Below are 18,881 nucleotides of genomic sequence, written 5' to 3'. Positions count from 1 at the left end.
GTCAAACAGGACATGTGAAGGAACAACTCTAAATTGCCTGTATGTGTGAAAGTGAGTTCTACATGTGTTGGACCAACTCTCATAGACTCACAGTCACAACCTTTTGTGGGATACAAAACACACTCTAGCACAATGCATGCTGGAATATCCCTATGAGACGCCGAATAATATGAGTGTGTATAAAGACATCATGGTGGATACTTTTTAGACCTCAGGCCAATTGGGTTATCTGCCATGCATATTCAAGGTGTTTGTGGTGCTTAAGAGCAATACATATAACACCGCTCCTAATCACAAAATGAACAAACCCAAAATCAATGATGTATAAATGGATAGATTGTAGCCGTATAGGTTAAACAAGGTAAGTTAAATTCTGCCTCCATTTTCAAGGGTTTCTCCATGAGTGCATCACTGGGCACCTGTGGAGTCATTAAAGAGATCACAATGATTTGTTGACAATATTTAATTAAAGAAAAATCTGTTATAATTCACAATTATGTTTTGGATGTTAATTGTTTTAACTGAGCCAGATATACTTTGTGTTAATGAGTCAGTTTAAAGTGAATTCAGGGCAACTTTGTTTTATATAAAAATTAGGGCTGTCAAACGATTACAAATTTTAATCAGATTAATTACAGCTTAAAAATGAATTAATCATGATTAATCACCATTCGAACTATGTCCAAAATATGCCATTTATTTATCTATATTGTTGTGGGAATGGAAAGATAAATGAAAGAAGGCGGATATATCCATTTAACATACAGTAGGCTATCTATGTTTATTATAAAAAAATTCTGCATGTCAAAATGAAAGACAACCCACACACCTATCAATCATCAAACCGTGGGGTCTTAATTCATTACGTGTTGATTTCTATCAACGGGGGAGTACTTCAGGAAAGTCGACAGAGAGGGGGGGGAGAGAGACTAGTGGAGTACTTCGGGACCACAGAGTGTGAACGTTGTGATCAGCTGTTTTGCAGTTCTCCAGTGAAGGGGGGAGTCTCCCTCCGCAGCCGGTTGGCGTAGTGTTGGCACAGTTCCGTTGTACAGACCGACGTTAACAGCAGCCCTGTCTGTGCACACGGAGACCGACTCTGTCGTCCGGTGTTCTAACCGCCTTCTGGAAAAGCTTCACAAGTACGTCGGTACGCAAATGCGCTTTGTGACACAAGTGACGGTACGCATTTCAGATTACGCACATACCCTGCGTACCAGTTCTATTTCGTCCCTACTGACCGCCAGAGGCGGTGCTTTAGCACTGGATATGTCCATCACGCGCGCATGCGCAGCTCGAGTACCAATAACAACAAAGTCACCTGTGACCCACGTGACACCGGCTATATCAGCCGGTATTGTCAGAGGATCTGTTCCTTTTCATCTACTCGCTGCGCGAGGGTACCGTGGCTACGTTTTCGTAGCCTACAGCGTTCAGGCTTGAACGTTTGATCGGAGGGATTTCTCTGCAAACAGCTGGCCGCGTGAAGCTTCGCGACTGACAGTCGGAGCTACGGGTCGTTAGACGCGTCCTCCAGGAGCTGCGCCGGCTGTGCAGAGCCTCGACAGACAGGTTTGTGTCAGCTTGTTGCTAGTGATGGCTGTGTTTCCACACCCGCTCCCAGCCAAGTTGTCCTGATTACCGTCTTATTGTTTGTGGCTTAGACTTTCTGGTGACGACAGTGTTCCCGCTTCCTCTCCCATAAAGTTGCCCTTATGCTCTTTTGAAAGTTCTGCTTGTGGCGTTGTGCCCGAGCTATCATTAGCATTTGAGTCCCAGCTTTGGCTGCGTCCCTCATTCGATTTAGTATGGAAAGCCAAGAGTGTCATACTTTAAACCCGTTTTTCGTTTAGATGCAGAAAGTAAGGTAAGTACTTTCTATTTTCTAGAAGCTATTATCTGGTCTTAACATTTGTGTTCTGACTTGGTCGCTTGATTGTTAGCAGCAGCCGCTTGGCTAACACCTTGCTGTTGAGCTTAACTATTAACTCAGGGCAGTGCTCCCGCTCCCTGTAGCATAGGGTTTGATTGCAGTAGCGCTAGTTCGTTGTATTACTGCTCCTAGTACTAGACTCCTAGCACTAGGATGATATGCAGAGAACATCTTCACGGCGGGTGCTGTGTGCTCGGCATGTGCGGTTACTACTGTAACCAGACACGGTTATATGCGGGCTGTTCTCTTTCTTAGAAGCTAATTATCTGGTCTTAACATTGTGTTCTGACTTGGTTGCTTGATTGTTAGCAGCAGCCGCTTGGCTAACACCTTGCATGTACGGTTAAGCTTCATTATTTAACTCAGCCGGTGAGGGCAGTGCTCTCGCTGCTGCTCCCGGTAAACGCATGGTATGGTTGCAGTAGCGCTATATCGTGGTATTTACTGCTCCTAGTACTAGACTCCTAGCACTAGACTCCTAGCACTAGGACGATATGCAGAGAACAATCTTCACTGTGTGTGCTGTGTGCTCTGCATGTATGGCCATTAAGGAGGATTTCATCCTCCCAATATTATATTGTCTAGTGGGCAGCCGTTGGCTGACACTTTTAGGCACCGGCCACAGTTACTATTGTAACTAAGGTTCTAAGCCGTAAGTACTGGCCATAATTACTACTGTAACTACGGTTCCAAGCTGTGTAAGTACTGGCCATAGTTAATACTGTAACTACGGGGTTAAGCCGTAAGTACTGGCCATAGTTACTACTGTAACTACGGTTCCAAGCCGTGCACGTACTGGCCATAGGCAATACCGTAACTACGGCTCTATGTCGTGTAATGGCCATAGTTACTACTGTAACTACGGTTCTAAACCATGTAAGTACTGGCCATAGTTACTACTGTAACTACGGTTCCAAGCCGTGCAAGTACTGGCCAGAGTTACTACTGTAACTACGGCTCTATGCTGTGTAAGTATCCAAGCCGTGCAAGTACTGGCCAGAGTTACGACTGTAACGACGGTGCTAAGCCGTGTAAGTACTGGCCATAGTTACTACTGTAACTACGGTTAGATGCCGTGTGAGCCCTGGCCATGGTTACTGCTGTAACTACGGCTCTGTGCTATTCTATTCTTTAGAAGCTAGTTATCTGGTCTTAAACATGTGTGTTATTTGACTTGATCTCGCTTGATCGTTAGCAGCAGCCGCTCGGCTAACGTCTTGCGTATACTGTTAGCTTCTTTATTTTACCCAGCTAGGTGAAGGCAGTGCGCTCGCTCCCGCTCCCTCTACCGGTAATGCGGATGTAGCTACATCCCTTTTTCTGTTCGGCGAGTAGTAGCACCGCTCTACTCTTCCCGTTCAGCAGGTAGCCGGTGACGGCTGTGTTCCCGCTCCCGGTTACACTGCATCTGGCTACCCACAGAATGGTTCATTCATGTAGCGCCTGTAGGGTTTCTCTTGAGCCCGAGGACGGCCACGACCGCTGCCCCTCCTGCCTCGGCCGCTTCTGGCGGTCAGTGGGGACGAAATTCGAGCATCTGAGGGAGGTTCTCACGGTAAACACCTGCATGAGCTGTAGCTGCATGCCTCGGGTGCTCAGAGTGGCTCGAATCACTGAGGTGGAACGTCTGGCAGCAGCCAACAGACACCTCTCCTTGTCACGTACTCCTCCAGATCAATTCGGCCGTTCCCGGCGACTTGAGGGAGCGATGGCTTTGTGTGCTCCCCCCAATAGAAGGACTAGAAATAGGCTGTCCTCTAAAGTGGATCGGCTAGCTGCCGATAGGGGCATGATGAAGTCGCCTCTTGGCCCTTCAGCCTGGGCCCGGTGTAGGGGCTGCTAACCCTGTAGCTGCATGCCTCGGGTGCTCAGAGTGGCTCGAATCACTGAGGTGGAACGTCTGGCAGCAGCCAACAGACACCTCTCCTTGTCACGTACTCCTCCAGATCAATTCGGCCCTCCTTCGGTGGGCGCCCCTCCTTCGGTTGGCGCCCCTCCTTCGGCTGACGCACCTCCTCCGGTTGACGGAGAGTCCTCCGTCGCGGACCAGTCGAGCCAGGGGAGCTGTTTAGATCAGCTGCCCTCGGAGGCACTGGAGTGTGCCGCCCAAGCTAGGCAGACCAGGCAGCAGCACTCGGGTCCTCGCAGACCTGTGCCCACTCCCAGCAGGCCCAGGGGCCGCTCTAGCAGCCGCACTCAGCCGCTGGATTACAGGGGTGGTCTGCAGAGGTCTTAGCGGCCCACTCAACCGCCTCCCAATGACTTTCGTGCCCCATGTCGCCCGCCTTCCAGGCGGCCTCGTGCCCCAGAGCCTGACCGGAACCCCCCAAGAGGCTCCAGGGTCCGGGGGGCTGGGCTCTGAAATCCCGGGGGTGGTCGGCGGCTGCTTTCCCAGCAGCAGCTCAGTTTCTGGGCAGTCTGTACTTCCGTCCCTTGGGTGGTTTTCACCTTAACCCAGGGGTACGGACCGCAGCTCCGGCCCCTAGCCTTCGGCTGGGTCTAATTGACAGTCGTCAGCGATCCGGCAGGGGCCCTACCTCTGGGCCAAGAGTTGTCCGTCCTTTTGTCCAAGGACGCAATCAACCCAGTAAGACCCTCTGCTTAGCCAGGGGGTTCTACTTGGCATACTTTCTCGTGAGCAAGAAAGTCGGCGGATTTCGCCCGATCTTGGACCTCAGAGGAATCAACAGATTCCCGAAGGTGCTGCCATTCTATATGCTGACTACTGCATACGCACAGGTGGAGTGGTTCCCAACTGAGGGATGCCTACTTCCACGTGGGCCGGGCAAGAGGGGGCCTTATATTCAGTTCCTCCGGCCCTTGGGCAGACTGGCAGCTGCCTCGGCCGCTGGGCCCTTAGGCCCGCGGTCGTTGTGCCCCATGCAGATGTGGCTGAACAGCCTTCACTTGGACGCCAAGTGGCACAGGCACAGTGAAGTCAGGGTGTCGCAGCATTGCTCCACTCTCCGTCACGCTGGAGGGGCAGGGCCTATCTCTGGTAGGCGTGCCCATGGGCCCCATCCCGCCAGGAGACCATCACCATAGGTGCATGTCTCTCAGGGTGGGGTGCAGTGCGGCAGGGCAGGACCGTTCAGGGTCAGTGGTCTGCCCAGCAGAGTGCGCGCCGGGTCAACGTGCTAGAGCTTCGGGCCGTGCAGCCTGCACTCACGCACTTTCTACCCCAACTGGGGGGCAAGAATGTGCGTGTTCCTTGGGGACAGCATGTACATTGTTGCTTAGACAACAGTCCCTTCTAGATAGTGGACGTTCTCACTCCACTCTGAATTTATGTGGCTGCGATTCTGCCCGACATGTTCGGGTCGACGGCGCCACGGCGGGGTGCCACAGGTCGGTGTCCCTCTTTATGAGAGGGGCTTTACGGCAGCGTCCCCCTTGCACCCCGAGGGCTCCGGCTTGGGACCTGCCCTTGCTGCCGGATGCCCTATCACCTCCTCCCTTCGAGCCCCTGGCCCAGGTGGGGCTTAGGTGGCTGCCCACAAAGGCAGCATTTCTGCTTGCCATAGCCTCAGGGAAGTGAGTCGGGGAGTTGCATGTCCTCTCCATAAACAATACATGCCCGAGGTGGGACTCTCATGCGTTGCCCTTTGGGCAAATGTGGCATTCCCGCCCGGGGTCCTTCCACAAACTCATTTCAATCAGCCTGCCCAGCTGGCACGCTTTGACATTCAGGAGTACGGCACATCGAAGTTGCTGTGCCCGGGGGGTGCCCAAAGGGCGTATATCAAGGCTACTGCCTGTATACGGCAGGAGGAGCAACTCTTGAGTTTGCCCTGGCGGCACTAAAGGAGGTTAGGCCCTCTAACCAGTGGCTTCCCCACTGGGTTGTCGATACCATCTCACAGGCTTACGGGGCCAGTGGTCGCCCCCTGCCACCAGGCTGAGATGCCACTCTACAAGGAGCATCTCAACATATTGGGCTGCCCTGAGAGGGGTGCCCCTGGAGACCATCTGCGCCGCGGCGTCGTGGGCGTCTTCTGGCACATTCTCCAGTTGTCATCAGGTCAATGTCGCCACTCCCCATTCGCCAGAGTTCCCTGTCACTCAGAATTCTTGTGTGCTCGCGAGAAGATTCGGGGAACAGATCCTCTGACAATACCGGCTGATATAGCCGGTGTCACGTGGGTCACAGGTGACTTTGTTGTTATTGGTACTCGAGCTGCGCATGCGCGCGTGATGGACATATCCAGTGCTAAAGCACCGCCTCTGGCGGTCATCCGGGACTCATAGAACCGTAGTTACAGCCGTAACTATCGTTATGTGCACCCCTGTACCAGAGCCATATTATTACTATTATATGGCTCTGCCCTGTACTACAGCAAAAGTATTCTCTGTCGGGACTTCCTGCAACAACACCACGCCGTTATCAAAGATGTTCTATTGAGAAGACGATCACTACGTGACAAAAGTTTTCAAAACCGTGGCTACTGAAATCAATCTTACTAACTGCTGTCTGTGCAATTTACTCCGCGAGTTGGCAGACTTTATTTTGCTTACTTTAACATCATTTTTCATGGTGGGGCTAAGCCATTTCTTGGTATGGGTGTAGCCTACCCCAGCCATACCCCGGCGCTGCCACTGGTGGCACGTATGGGGCGGGCCATTCTGCACATGCGTTAAATGCGTTAAATATTTTAACGCAATTAATTCAAAAAATTAATTACCGCCGTTAACGCGATAATTTTGACAGCACTAATAAAAATACATCCAATTTCTATTTTGCATACTGCAACTTTATCCGACCAAAGGTTACTCATCTGTCATGAAATATTCTTTACACTTTTATTGAACTTGATTGATGATCCCTGGAAAATACACGCTCCGATCATTTAAAAAGCACCCACTGTGTCCGTGGGATGTTATCGACTAATCTGTATAAGGACAGATGGATATTGATCTGGGAATTGTTTTCATTGTAATATAATTGTATCACTTGTCAGTTAGACTCAAAGTCCACATGAATCAAACAAGAGCAGCACAATCTGCCGGATTTAAAATCAATGGAGGGTACAGGCTCTTCCAACTTTCATTGCCTGTCCCAACATTTCGATAAGCGTCTTATGGAAGTGTAAAAAAAAACAACAGTTTAGTTTAGCGTATTTAGGAGATGTTAATGAAGATTGTACATTATTTAGACCAACAGCAGAAACAACATCTTTGTGTGCCCAAAATGTTGGATGGCAAAGACTTAAACAAAAAGTTAGGCATTTGTCATCAATTGTCAGAAGCACTTACAATATTACAGTACAGTCCATCAAATAAGACTATTCTCCACAATAAAAAAACTCTCGGATTTTGAGAGGGAAGTGTTGACCATATTTGGCATTCTGTATGTCAATAAAGTATTTTGAGCCTTTTAAATTACGTGTTACTTGTTAGACGCTTTTATCCACATGATTACAATGTAAGTAATTGTATGAAGTTGTGCGTGTACATGTTTAATAAGTACACATGTTCAGGCGTGGATTCAAAGTGCACATTCAGAGCTTGCATGCTTTGAAAAATGAGGCCCCAGGTGTTAGAAATGGAACATTATGCAATGCACGGCATACAGCCAGATTAAACAAACAGGTGCTGAATGCTGTCTAATACGACTAATCAATGGCCATTCTGCACCATTTTGGCATTAATGACAACACCTGCAAACGACCCTCATGCAAATGAAGCCATACATAATCATAAAGACAGAATAAAATATGCCTGTAGTTACTGCATCGTTATCTTTCAAACACATACAAGTCTTTCATCATTTAATGATCTTGCATAAAGAGCATTATATATTAATATCTTTAAATCATTTAGCTCTGGCATACATGCAGCCTTATGTTTGAACATTGTAGTCATAGCTTTCGGCTTCATGTCAATGATCATGTTCAGAGTTTCCGTGACCATACTGAACTGTCTCTTTACATTCATCGCCCACTGCATGTCAAATATTGATGCCAACACACAGCAGCATATGTAGCTGCATTAAAAACCTAAGTTTCAGGTGGAGACTCAACCGCCTTGATGAGGGCTCGGCCCAGAATGGAAGAGCCTGTACCCTCCATTGATTTTAAATCAGGCAGATTGTGCTGCTCTTGTTTGATTCATGTGGACTTTGAGTCTAACTGACAAGTGATACAATTATATTACAATGAAAACAATTCTCAGATCAATATCCATCTGTCCTTATACAGATTAGTCGATAACATCCCACAAACACAGTGAGTGCTTTTTAAATGATCAGAGCGTGTATTTTCCAGGGATCATCAATCAAGTTCAATAAAAGTGTAAAGAATATTTCATAGTCCAGGTCTGAAGTATGCACTTCCACTAAACTAAATGGAGTTAGGGTTTCACAGAAACATCAATAACACCTAGTCAGGCCTCTATCTTACAGATTAGGCGGGAATCCCTGTGATAGAGTCTTTCCCCAGACATGTTTCTAACAGCGCTGAAAGCTACTCCGGTGTTTAATTGATAAAAAAAGAGAATCTCTTTTTAAGTGTTCGCTTAAGGGCAAACATAAACACCAATCCTGTGGTTTAGGCTGAGTTTTTTTCATACTGGATGTTTGATGTAATGTATCCTGCAGGTAAACTTACCAGTTTCTCCCCATACAGGCAAGTATTCATCCTGCTGGATATCCAACATCAGTTCCAGGCCGTTACCCATCCCACCCTTCATCGTCACCATGAGGGGTCGTCCATCTTGGCCTGAATTAAAGGTGTAGCACTTCCCATAGCGTGTGAATATCTGAAATACACAAAGAGACAAATGCAGGGGTTTAGGTGATACATGGTCACAACAAAATGATAAGGAAAAAAACCCCTGTGGATATAAAGGTAGCGCAGAGAAGGGGATTGTTTTAAAAGCTCCTACAGGAAGCCTTTCTTGTTAGGCTGTCTGCTGCAGGCCTCAGAGGTCTTAGTGCTGACACACTGAGCCCTCATTCCTCACAGTGCTGCATGATAAAGTGGATATGACATGAAAACAAAAATGTTTTACTTTGTTCAGAGAGTGACTCCCTCAAACAAACAACAATGGCTACTGGCATCAAATCAAACTTTGCAAAAAGATACTTCAGATACAAGAGATTTAAATATTTAAGAGAAGGTAATGATTTCAGGAATTCTGGATAGGATTTTTGTATTATCATTAGAGCTCTAAAGTCTATTTCAGTCAGTGTGCAGGTTATTAAACAGCAAGAAGCACAGACAACACACATTCTGGTTCCAGCTGCTTGCATGTAAGTGAATATTATGGGTTTTTTGACTATCAGAGGACAAAACAAGTAATTTGAAAATGTCCCCATGCGCTCTGGGATATGAAAAAGGGTTGATCAATAAATCAAAGTAGTTGTCAGAAGATTTATCATTTTGTTTTGTATTTATCATCAAATCTAGGTTTGGGTCCTATACATGTCAACAAAGCAGAATATTTAGACATGTAAGTGTCTCGTTTGAATGCAAAAATATTTAGCAATTGAAAACTAATATAACCATAAAATATTCCCTTTAAAAAAAAGCTAGAACTATTGAGTTTGGGGAATTTGTCCTTTGAATTGACTACATTTTAAAGCTCTTATAAAATACCAAGTGTCATAATTTCCTCTCACAACTGAATTCAAAGCATCACCAGATCAAGTGAGCCCAACCAGTTCCAGTCTCTCTTTATCGCCACAGTGCACAGTTTATCGAAACTGCAGATGCAACTTAAGAGTTCAGTGAACATGCTGCCGCCTCATGAAACCTGAACTATTGATGCCCTTGGATTACATGCCTGAAGTGTGTTCGTCTTATTATTGGATCAGGAATGAGCTGTACAGTAGTGCTGTAGAGCTACTAGAGCCCAGCAGAACACGTTGATCTATAGGCAAAGACACAATGCCAGTGAACTAATGGATGGTAATCAAATCATCGACATTAAGAAATTGAAAGCCATGGCCAGGATCCAAAATAAAATGTCTGCCTACTTTGTTGTCAAGCCACATGATTGTGAGCCCTGTATCAAAGCATCTTCACTCACAATTAACTTATTGTTAACCTTCAACGTTTTGACATTCATATGAGGAAATGGTAAAAGGAAGTGGGGGTGGGGTTTGTTGAGTACAATATGAGCAGGAAAGTAATAACTAATAGAAGTCTCCCTATATTTGTCCGCCACTCTTATGTCTAACAATTGTACTCACTAGAGATAAGGCATCATCGCGAGGTAGTGGTACACATAACTTGATCTAAACACAGATAGCTTGCACAAAAGGCTTTTCTTCAGCTGGGACTGCCTGAAGAATGTTTCTTATATTTCTCGTGAATGCATTATGAGGTCCTTGGGAACACATCAGTAGGCGTTCATTACAGGAGTAACAATGAGTCAGATATAAGCACGTCATGGAAAAATGACTCAAATGTCACAAACACCAGATGCATAGAGTTGAGAAATTGCAGCCATGTCTCACAAAAGAAAAGTTAGTATAATGTGAATCCTGCTCAGTGAAGTGTGCGGGGAAAACAATGGAGAGTGAATCACAATGGATTGCCTCCCAGGGCGCGAATATATGGGATCTTTTAAGACACAAAGTGGAGAAATGTAATAAAAAGCGTTCTGAACCCAATATAAAAGTGACCTTTCAAGTGCACAAGTGGCAGAAGTGAATCAAAAACAGTGAGTGCTGTGCCTGCCAATGTGCAGTGACTGCAGAGCAGGATACAAACATCAATACAATGCCCCTGAATCCATCTCAGTCCTTGAGTCGCCGTAATCAGATCACTGTTTATCATTACTTTTTTGAAAATATAAGGCAGGGGCAATCTAATGATATCAAAGCACAACCTGCACAACACATCTGATGATAGGAATGGGAAAAACCTGCAGAAGAAAACGGTCTCTGAGACTTTTCTATGCACAGTGTTTTCCCATGAGACCCTGCAACACCCAGACAAATCCAAAACCACGCAGTTTGTTAAGGCAATTTCTTTCCTTGGTTTTACCCGTTTACTGCTTACAATGACACATTTTTTACGAGACAAGGTGGACAATCAGAAAAAGCGGCTGAATGCATTTGGCAGATATACATCAAGACAACAGCGATGCGATTGCTGGTGATTGTTTTGTAGCGTGCGCCTGAGCATGCACACTTTTGTGAGAGGGAATGATGGGCATACCCACATGGTGATGTTCCGAGTATACAGTATGTGTGTGTTCGTTGCCATCTGCGTGTACGTGTTGCTAACGTGGTGACTGACTAGGGGAGGTCTATAGTCAGAGTTGCTGTGGTAACCAACATATAGTGCTGGGCTCATAGAGAGAAGAACAACAGCAGCAGCAGCAGCAGCGGTGGGTGCTGGTGATGACCTTGGGGAGTCGGATCTCCATTGTGCTCTACAGCTCTGAGGCTTGCACTCAGTCTCTCTTCATGTCTATCGATCGCACAGCCTGTCTATCTTCATCAATGGAGTTGGCGGTGTTTGTGCAGCATAAGCAATCCTAAAATACATTCTGGACTAACTAGGGGCAGAAACCCCATTTGAACAAAAACAAAACAATAGAGAACTGTTTTAATTTAATTATTAATTATTTTAATTATGGAAGCAATCAGCTGCATTGAAGGACTACTCACATTTATGGAAAACATTGTTGTTATTAATTAAAAAGGTTAGAAGTGAGTTTCTATATTTGAAGTATAAAAGGCTTTATTGTCATGTGAAAAATAGCTATAGCTTAGGTTTGGCCGTCCAGGCTTCCCCATTAATGCAACATACAATAAAATAAAGAAATAAAATAGTGCAATAAAAAAGACAAAACGTTGCAAATTGCAGAGATAAGAAAAGTATATACATATAAAGAATATTGAGTACGATAAACCACAATGTTAAATGTAATACAGCACAGTTAAATTAACTGTATAAAGTAATAATATATAATTAAATAAATAAGCCAATATTTGTGATGCCTAAGCAGCTTTTTTGTATTGCTCAAACTGCCTATTGCCCTTAAACTGAAAACCACTGTATTGTGTGAACTTGTTAACACAGGAATAAAATATTAAAACCGATCCCACCTATGAGGAAAAACACTGAGAGAGACATCATTCTCTCTTGTTCTTGTAGGGTGTAGGAATGCCATAGTCTCTTTCTGCGATAAATAATTCACAGTCACACAGCTCAAGACTGTTGAGATGGCCCTCGGCCATCCTTCACATGACAATGTGACAAGGCTGCACAAGCTGTTCCTTAAAGTTGCCAGGGAACCACTTTCCCTCCTCTCCATTGATTTCAAGATCAGCGCTGAGCACCAAGGTGCAATGTGTTATGACAGCTACAAAAACAGACACAAAAGAAAGATTGTCTGTGTAGTACTTGGCACTAAATCAACTTGGCATCACATAGGATTCACTGATTTTATCACTGAACTTTAGTATATAGAGTATATATATTTACGATCAATGAATACAAGTAACAGGTAGATAATGAAGCGTGGTAATTTACTGTTCTACTGCATCGACTACTTAATCTGTATGTGGAGGGAGTGTTCACATCTCACACTGTAAAACAAACAAAGCAATAGATCTAGCCAAAAATACAACAAAGAGTCATATTTTTAATCCAGCCCCAACAAAAATTGAACATAACTGCAGGCTCTCTAAAATATAATCTCACCCCAAGGTCCATTAAGCAGTTTTGTGGAGCTTCTATGCATAACACAGTCATTCAGCAGATGAGAATCCAAAAAAAGCTGCTAAATGGACCTTGGGGCGAGATTGTTTTGTAAACTGCTGTTTCCACGGTCAGGAATGAACTCTGAACCTAAACTTTTAGGGCATTTCATCATCATTTTCAGACAAAGCAGGCGGCTGTACAGCTGAAAAACTCTGATAAACTTACTATCTGCAATGCACTCAAGTATACAAAATATAAATAGCCACTTACTGGTGAAAGAAGCGAAATATTAAGCAGGCTAAGAGCTAAATATTTCCTTCAAGAGGAGAGCAGAACTGAGCCAAAATATATCGGACTTAAATTCAAATCTTTACTGTGTCTGCTGGATGTGTAAATAGGAAATATGTCAATGTTGTGTTAACAATCTGTAGTGCTGCATCAAAGTTGACCAACCATAACAGAGCCGGCCAGCTAACCAATCAGAGCAGACTGGGCTCTGGTTTCAGACAGAGGGTGAAAAGAGGATGCTGCAGCACAGGCAGGATGAGAAAAAACATGTCATAGAAGCATAAAACACAATTATATGAAACGTGAAAATTATCCCCCTTAATGCAGGTGTAATGGCATGAATATATCAATACATTAAGTTCACGGTTACTGCAAAGATGGTTGCAACTACGTTCAGTTATTATGCTCCAAAAATCTGGAACAAACTCCCAGAAACCTGCAGGTCCGCTGCAACTCTTACTACTTTTAAATCCAAGCGGAAGACTTTTATTTTTGCCATTGCTTTTAATTGAACTATTAATACCTTAAACTGCACTGTTACTCCCTTCATGTACCTGTGTTACTCGTTTTTTTTATTATCTTTGCTTTTAAATCCTGTTTTTAAATGCCATTTTATAACATGTTTCTGCTGCGCTATTTCTTAATGCTCTTAATGTCTTTCATTTTTGTAAAGCACTTTGAATTGCCTTGTGTTGAAAGGTGCTATATAAATAAACTTGCCTTTCCTTGCCTTGCCTTACTTCACTTCCACAGACTTCCATGTCTTTTTAGTTAATTATAAGGTAGCAACAAATTGATATCCCAAGCCCAATAATCTAAAGCTATTGGCAGTAGCTGATCCATGCTCTAGTTTTAGGGTGAAGTCTTTTAACATTTGAATCATAAAACTAAAAAGGAAATATCGAAGACACTGATTGTAAGGAATACAGAAGGTAACCACCCATTAAGTTAGACTTCCCTGTACGATTTAGGTGGGGAAAGCTGTCAATCAATAGGGCGAACAAGGGTCACCGAGGCTTGCACGCTGCATGTTTTTGGAGGGATTTCGTGAGTTAAATCATTGTCTGTGGAAAGGCCTACCTGTTGAGAATTAAGCATTTGTTGTTAAAGTGGTGATAAAGAAGGATGGTGCAGCCACATGGAGGGAGGGATGGATTGATGAGGCCAGTGGACCAAACTTAGGTTTCAAGAGAGAACTGGCAAACAAGTCAATACATAATGTGACCTGTTGTATGTAGACAGACTCCCCTCCCTCCTCCACACCTCACTTCTCGAGTGTGACTGATTATATTGGTCTGGCTCATGATGCCGACAGCTCCTGCAGCCCTGAGGCCAAGCAGGCCATCATTGATTATCAATGCACAAGCACATATCCCCAAAACACAGACATCGGCATCAAGCTTATCTTTGAAATAGATTGCTGTTGCTTGGTCACCCTTTTAAAATACTGCACACCATTCCTTAACATATTGGTAGGAATAAATGTGTTTGACTGTGATAACTTGTTTTGTGGTTCGAGTTGCGTTGCATAGACATTTGTGATGAAAGAAAAAGAAAAGCATTTGTTTGATGCATTACTTTGCGAATATAGTCTGAACCTGAGGAGGGTTGCCACCAAGCCAGGCAAGTAAATTACACATTTTCCCTTAAAAAATAAAACGGCTTTCAGTCATGCCTGCTGCAAACAGCAACAATCTGATTTCTAACATCAAACAGTTTTTCGAATACCAGAGAAATCTACTTAACTGAAAACAAATTTGGGTAATGAAGTGCGAGAGAGAAGGGGGGGGCTAGCTCTCACATTGTTCTCCAAGCGATGATGGAGTGCAATCAATGGGGCTGCAGTTTACCAATGAGGTGCCAGCGCTAACTGTTTTCCATCACAGTATCGGGGTGTGTTGTAAAGCTTGGCTAAATGAATCAAAAGTCTTCACCAGGGGCTGATTGCTCTCTTGCGAAAATAGGATTGTAAACATTGATCCCGCAGTGATTAAAGACAATAGAGGGACCAGTTCCCACCATATATGGTGAACACACTTCGAGCATCTTCAATAAAACAAAACTTATTTTGATATTGTTTGGTGTGGAATTGACGATCATAATATGGCACAGTGTTTATTTATGTGGGTGATGGTAGGGCCGGCCCTTGGCATAGGCAGTATAGGCGAATGCTAAGGGCGCATCAATCTATGGGGGGGCGCCGAAAATAAATAAATAAAATAAAATTAAAAAAAAGTTATAATTAAAAAAAAAAAAAAAAATGTATTTCATAACAACACAATTTCCCGATTTTGGATCAACAAAGTACATCTTATACTAACAGAACTACACCTATATTGCGTACAGCGCCATAAATTATGGCGCACCTCCCACCCAAAAAATCAAGTTCAACCGCCCCAAAACCAGAGGTTTATGTGAAATAGTTCTTTTTTTGAAATAATGGTTTTAGTGTGCAATTATAGGTTTTAATTTTATATTTGTGTTAATTTAAAATAAATCAAACTCCCAAAAAACGTATACAGCTTTTATTAACATTGGAATTTACTGTGTAAGTGGCCGCAGGAGGGGGGGAGAGCTTTAGAGAGCTCTCTCCTGAAAGACTGAGAGGCTCTGATAACCTCAGCTCAGTGAGGTAAAGGCACATCTTTATGATCGTTATAAAAAAATAAGAGAATAGATTTTCATCTATTCTCTTAGTATAAAATACTATATGACAGTAAAAAAAGTTGTTATTAATAAACAAGAAATACAGTTTAAAAGGGGAATGATTTGTAAAATATCCATAAAGAAAAAGGCAATCTGTCATATGGGTGTTGAGAGATGTATCCATAGATCTCCCAATGTTGCTCTCAAAGTGCACCAGATTGATGCTTTTAACTTCAATATTAAAAATATATATTTTTTTACTCCCCCGGACCCCCCTAGAGGTCCCCCCCCCCGCTTAAATCATGTCCACATGGATAGGAAACTAAATACAGTTGCACACATCTTGTGTCCATATCTTTCTGTTTTGGTGGTCATGCCACAACCGTGCACGTGCATGCATGCGCAAGTCATAGTGAGTGTCTGCATTTTTGGGGGGGGGGCGCCAGCTAAAATCTTGCCTAGGGCAGCAAATTAGTCAGGGCCGGCCCTGGGTGATGGTACACAAAAACAGAGGGGAACTGAGTGAAGGAGAGAAGAACAGATGCTATTAAGAAATGGCATCCAGCGATCCATTTTAATATGCAAATATTATGCACACTTCCAATGTTTATAAATCAGTCAATTTAGTTACAGTACAGGCATAATACAGCCAGATTATGGAGATATATGGTGAGCTGACATCCAAATATGTAAGATAAATCACTGTACACACTATAAGGAGCGCAACACACCATAAGTACATTAATACATATTATATCAGCATTTATATGGCATACGCTTAAGAGATGTAATGTATCTGCTAAGGCGCATATAGCATCGGTGCAGAGGTACGCGCCTGTGTGCAGCCTGGTGCCTGCTTCTGCTTGTGTTCAATTCAAATTAATTGCTCAGCGAGTTGATATCTGTCCGCGCAACACATAAAATATACTGACAGGCAATTACTAACGTTTCACCTCCTGACTCAGCGCAGTAATTGAAAAAGCGGCATCCTGCTCTAAAAGCTGCATCAACCTGTTGGGAGGGGTGGGTGGAGGGAGGGAAGTTCGAGCAAACAATTTAACTTTGTCGACACACTCACGGTGCTGAAATTCCGCGGGCCGCACAGCTCCCCCTGGTAGCGGCAGTACAGCAGCATCTCCTCCAGCTGGTGCCCCAGCCGGTCCAGCAGCTGCCTCATGGACGGCTGGGACTCCCGCGGAGGAGGAAGAAAGTGGTTAAAGTCCAAAATCCGAGACAGCGGGGACCAGGGAGACTCGTCCCCCTCGCTCCCTCCATTATCGCCCAGCGGTATTAGTGCCTCTCTTGCGGCGGGGGACACCTGCCAGTTCTTACCGAAAAGTCCCAGCCACCTCCCCGCGCTAAATATGTCCGTCTTCTTCATGCGCCGCGGCAGCAGCAGGTTCTGGTTGCAGATGGTGACCGCGGGAAACACCAGCCGCTTGGCGTACACCATGTGCGCCTTGCTGTACACGGGCGAGGAGAGCAGGTACCGGACTCTGTTGGAGGACCAGGTGAGGAGCAGACCCAGAGCCGCCAGGAAAGTCAGCAGCCAAGCCACTCTCCGCGGGTACGAGCCGCTGAGGAAGATGTGCCTCAAGCCATGTAGGGTGGTGTGTTTCAGGAAGAGCTTCCCGGCTTCGGCGAGGGAGCCCGGTCTCGGTTTGGATCCAGATGAGGTGCACTGGCACATCTTGGACGAAGGCTTGTGCGCGCTTTGAACATCGGTCCCGGTGTGGTCACAGTGAAATGAGACTGATCTCGGATTCGCACTCTCAGATGGATGCTGTTAGGAAGAGACTTGGAGAGCGGAGAGAGAGTAACAAAAAAAGAGAAACAGAGAGGGAGAGAAAGAGGAAAGCGCACGAGCTCGCGCCTCGCGGGCAATGAGCGGCAGCTCGTGGTGGTGATGGGGGAGTATTTTGTCAGTCGCACAGCGCACCCTGGGCTTGTCCAAGGGGTGAGCTGGAGGAGGAGGAGGAGGAGGGTCGGGGGTCGTGGGGTTCTTCAGAATGATTTAGTGCGCGACTGTGCAGCAACAGGATACCAGGGGAATTATTTCATCAACATTACAAGATTTTTTTTTTTCCGGAGACAATGGATATAGTTAAAAAAAAGACATTCATATCTCACTTATCCACCTCCAACCCCCATACAACAAACACGCACGCACGCACGCACACACACACACGCACGCACACACACAGGTGCGTATATTTCACAAAGTACATATAGCAAAATTGACACACACAAATTCACATTCAGGCAAGTCATGATAATCCCTTCTGACTCACAATTTGTATTCTTCCTCAAAATTGAGCACTGCATCATGGAGGGCAATGCTGTAGAGACTCCAGTCTATTTCATTACCGCTCCACGAGATGCATTTTAAATATTGTAGTGAAGAAAAACACTCACTGGGCACCTAATGTTTTGGTGGCACTCAGGTTTCTGACATTTCCGACTGTCAATTCCCTGATGATGTTTCGGTAAAGAAGGGTCAAGATGCTTTGGGTAAATGAATGCAAATCATGTTGCACATCATTAGACATCTCCCATAATCCCAGAGAGCCTTACATAGACGTAATGCTGCAGTGCCACTGTTTGGCTGAGGGAAAACCTGTTTCAGGCAGGCAACACAGGCTTGAATGCACCATTGACGAAGCATTTTGTGAACCCCATCTTCCTCTCGAGAGGGGTGTTGGTTAAGTGGTGTTTCACGCTTGGTTGCTCATCATCACAGTGTTCAAATCCAGAGCGAAAGCCAGACAACATGCAGGCCTGATTCACTCTCAGTTCCTTCTTCTGGTCACAGTGGGTTTGTGCGAGTGTACAAGTCTAGTTTACCGGGGGACCGAGGGAAAAGAGGTGAGAAGGAAATTGTGTAAGTGAGAGAAGAAGGAGAGGATAATTGAGGTGTGCTGAGTGAATCAATTGTTCAAGTCTTGCCCTTCTCTAGCTTAGAGGAGAAATCTGGTGTCTGGCAACCTGGGTGATTGCTGAGATCTGGGAACATAGTGACCACAGAAAAGTTAGAAAGAAAAAGGCAATCAGTCACACCAAAAGACCAGCCTGTCCTCCTACAAAAAACGACCAAATAGGTCGATTGTTTAAGCACCTTAGATTACGACCCATAGCCACGTTTTAAAGTGTAGCACCTCTAGTGGTCGTGTAAGAAACAACATGCTCCCGTTTATTTACAAATAACCCTCTCTGGAAAATCCTAAATTGTAGAACAGTTTGGCCATTAAAATGCTTTTTGATTAGATTTCTAGCGAGAAGTGTATATTGTACTTTTAGAATCCACGTCCAGTGGAAGTGTAGGATCTATAGTTTGATAGATATTACGAAGATGATTT

General features: G+C 44.8%; 1 protein-coding gene across 3 annotated transcripts in view; it reads right to left on the bottom strand.

The window, feature by feature from the left end:
* Positions 1-18,881, bottom strand: part of asic1b (acid-sensing (proton-gated) ion channel 1b) — a 215,503-nt gene that overhangs the window by 20,409 nt on the left and 176,213 nt on the right. For 2 of the 3 annotated variants that reach the window (XM_034083104.2, XM_034083102.2), the window contains one exon: positions 8,539-8,689. In XM_034083104.2, the coding sequence (XP_033938995.1) occupies positions 8,539-8,689 (151 nt within the window). Of the gene's footprint in view, positions 1-8,538; positions 8,690-16,603; positions 17,421-18,881 lie in introns of those variants that run through there. The other variant, XM_034083103.2, reaches the window with a different exon arrangement.

Source organism: Pseudochaenichthys georgianus, chromosome 5 (genome assembly GCF_902827115.2).
Source record: "Pseudochaenichthys georgianus chromosome 5, fPseGeo1.2, whole genome shotgun sequence".
NCBI classification, from domain to species: domain Eukaryota; kingdom Metazoa; phylum Chordata; class Actinopteri; order Perciformes; family Channichthyidae; genus Pseudochaenichthys; species Pseudochaenichthys georgianus.
The sequence above is the reverse complement of the archived record's forward strand: the minus strand, read 5'-3'. Positions and strand labels throughout refer to the sequence as shown.